General features: G+C 47.2%; 1 protein-coding gene across 1 annotated transcript; it reads right to left on the bottom strand.

Moving 5' to 3' along the window:
- LOC142440668 (heat shock transcription factor, Y-linked-like) lies at positions 1 to 1,149 on the bottom strand. Its single transcript, XM_075542965.1, has one exon. It carries the CDS (start codon positions 1,147 to 1,149, stop codon positions 1 to 3), a length of 1,149 nt encoding a protein of 382 aa, XP_075399080.1.
- Between the last annotated feature and the right edge of the window lie 1,097 nt (positions 1,150 to 2,246).

Consider the following 2,246-nt stretch of genomic DNA (forward strand, 5'->3'; position numbering starts at 1 on the left):
CTAGGCTGAAGAAGTTTTGTGAGTTAACCTTGGAAGAAAGCCAGCAGTGGTCTCGGCCATCACAGGGACTAGAATCCATTTCTTTCCGGGGAAGAAGAGCTTTTGAGGAGGGTCCTCGTTGGTGGAATAATCAGGGTGCCCGATCGGGAAAGCAGAGGATTCTGCCGTCGGCTTTTGTTGGGGAGAGAGGTAGTGAGGAGACCCTGGTGTTGTAACCAGATTGACAAGGTGACCGTTTCCCTGCGTGTGGCTGCTAGGGGAGCGCCCATAAGAAGGGGTCTGCTGGTTTAAGAGCGCATGGGGTCCTGGTAAACTGACCAAAGTTAATGGTGGAAGAGAAAAACTACTTCTGATGGGGACAGCTGTATTCGCGATCGACGTGCCAGTGGAAGGCTTCTTGAGTTGAGGCGCATGGACGTTTGTAGAAGTTGAAGCAGCTTTCTCTCTTCTGCTTTCGGCTGGGGAGCTAGTATTCTGGTTACCTGCATCCTTCCCTGAGCGAGAGGGCTTCTGGTTGAAATCTTGAACTAAGGTAGCCGGGACCGGAGAAGCAGTTTTAGTCCCGACTCTTCTCTTCAGCCTCATTAACAGATGGGGACAGCCTCGTTTGAAATTCGGATTACGGTAGAATTGTAACTTGTTGAAAACCGAAGCCTCTTTTTCTTCCGCCAGGAAGTCAGCCAGCGAAGCAGATCGTTGAAAATGCTTTCCTGTTTTGCTGAACCCGTAGAGGTTTAGCTGTCGGACGAAACTTTTCATACTCTGCGTCTCAAATATATTGAAGGGGGCCTTCCTTTCCAAAACTTCTTTCTTAAAGAGCTCCTCGTTAATCACGATCGACGTTCCACTCTCATCCCACCAAATTGATTCAAATTGGTCACTTTCAACGATCCTCCAAAGTTTCCTGGGAAACGTTAGGGAAAGCAAATCGTTGCCTTCGTGTGCTTCTGGGGCACACACTGCGTAACGCGGTCTTTTCCTCGAGAGTCCTTCTGACAAAGCCTGAAAAGCGTACTCTTCCACCAGGGCCCTCAAGACCGAGTCCCCGATCGAGGAACAGTCATTGAGGAGGGACCTAATAGAGGTTTCTGCGTCTGCTGCATCATCTTGAGGAGAAACATCTTCGATTGCAGAAGAAACCTGGGCCATCTCAAATCTACTGTTCTTTAGGTACCTGCCTCCTGGGCCTGGTTTTCAAATGCTGCTTTGCCTGCACTGGGGATAATTCTGTGCCAGCCATGGGTCCACCAGCTACCTGTGACATCATAGATGCCTCTGGTTGCCTAGCAGCTAATGCATAACCATTGAGGCCAAAGCGTCAAAATGTTTCTTTTCCAATACGTGAATCGTATGTAGTCCCTTTGGGGATAAACGCATGCCTCACATAATGTGATTCTGCAAATTCTCATTCTCTTGGGATCTTTTTCCTCAGTTGCGCCTCTCTGTTTCTGCCTCCGTATCTCCCTCGGCACAGAACTGGAGGAGAAGCATTCCAAAGTTTACAAGAGTTTGAAAACGTTTTTAAATACCTCTTCTATTCCGAGATTTGTGACATCCCGAACCAGGTTTGTTAAAAATTCCATCAGGGACAATGCAGTCAATAATCTGTGTTGGTTTCAGTCACTGTTCCCCTTATCTTTAAAAATTTTTTTTAACATTGTGAAAGTTTTGATTTCACAAGTCTCATTGAATGTCAATAAACTTTATTTCACATGTCTTTCATTTGTCATCCATCGACAGTGGTCTAGTTCCTCCAAATCTTGCAAAAATTCACCTCCAAGACAGCCCTAAAGGAACCCATGCTGAAATGCACACCTGCTGGTGTTGAGATCCTGCCCAGCAGCCATTGTTCACATATGTGTCATAATCCTTTTAGCAGTGCCTTTCACCTCCAGTGACAGGCATTGCTTGCCTCACTTGAAAATACTCACTTCGGGCCCATCTTTGGATCTGTGTAGATTCTGCCTTCCTCTGAATTTCAGACATCCTCCACAATGAGCTGAAACCCCTGGCAGTCCTCAAGAAATGTGCAGCTAGCTGGATAGATGATGGCAATTCCTGAAAGTCCAGGCATCAGCTTGAGGACAGAGCTGCAAGACGCTGGAAGACGGCAGCAGGATCCCGTGGATGCTTACTAACTCTGAGACTCCAGCAACTGACGTCTATTTTTGGGTTTTCTTTGCTCCCGTTGCTGATCTGTTCTGTGCCTGTCTTGAATCTCCCTACTGTTTGTATGTCGGAGGGCA

Source organism: Tenrec ecaudatus, chromosome 2 (genome assembly GCF_050624435.1).
Source record: "Tenrec ecaudatus isolate mTenEca1 chromosome 2, mTenEca1.hap1, whole genome shotgun sequence".
Taxonomy (NCBI): Eukaryota; Metazoa; Chordata; class Mammalia; order Afrosoricida; family Tenrecidae; genus Tenrec; species Tenrec ecaudatus.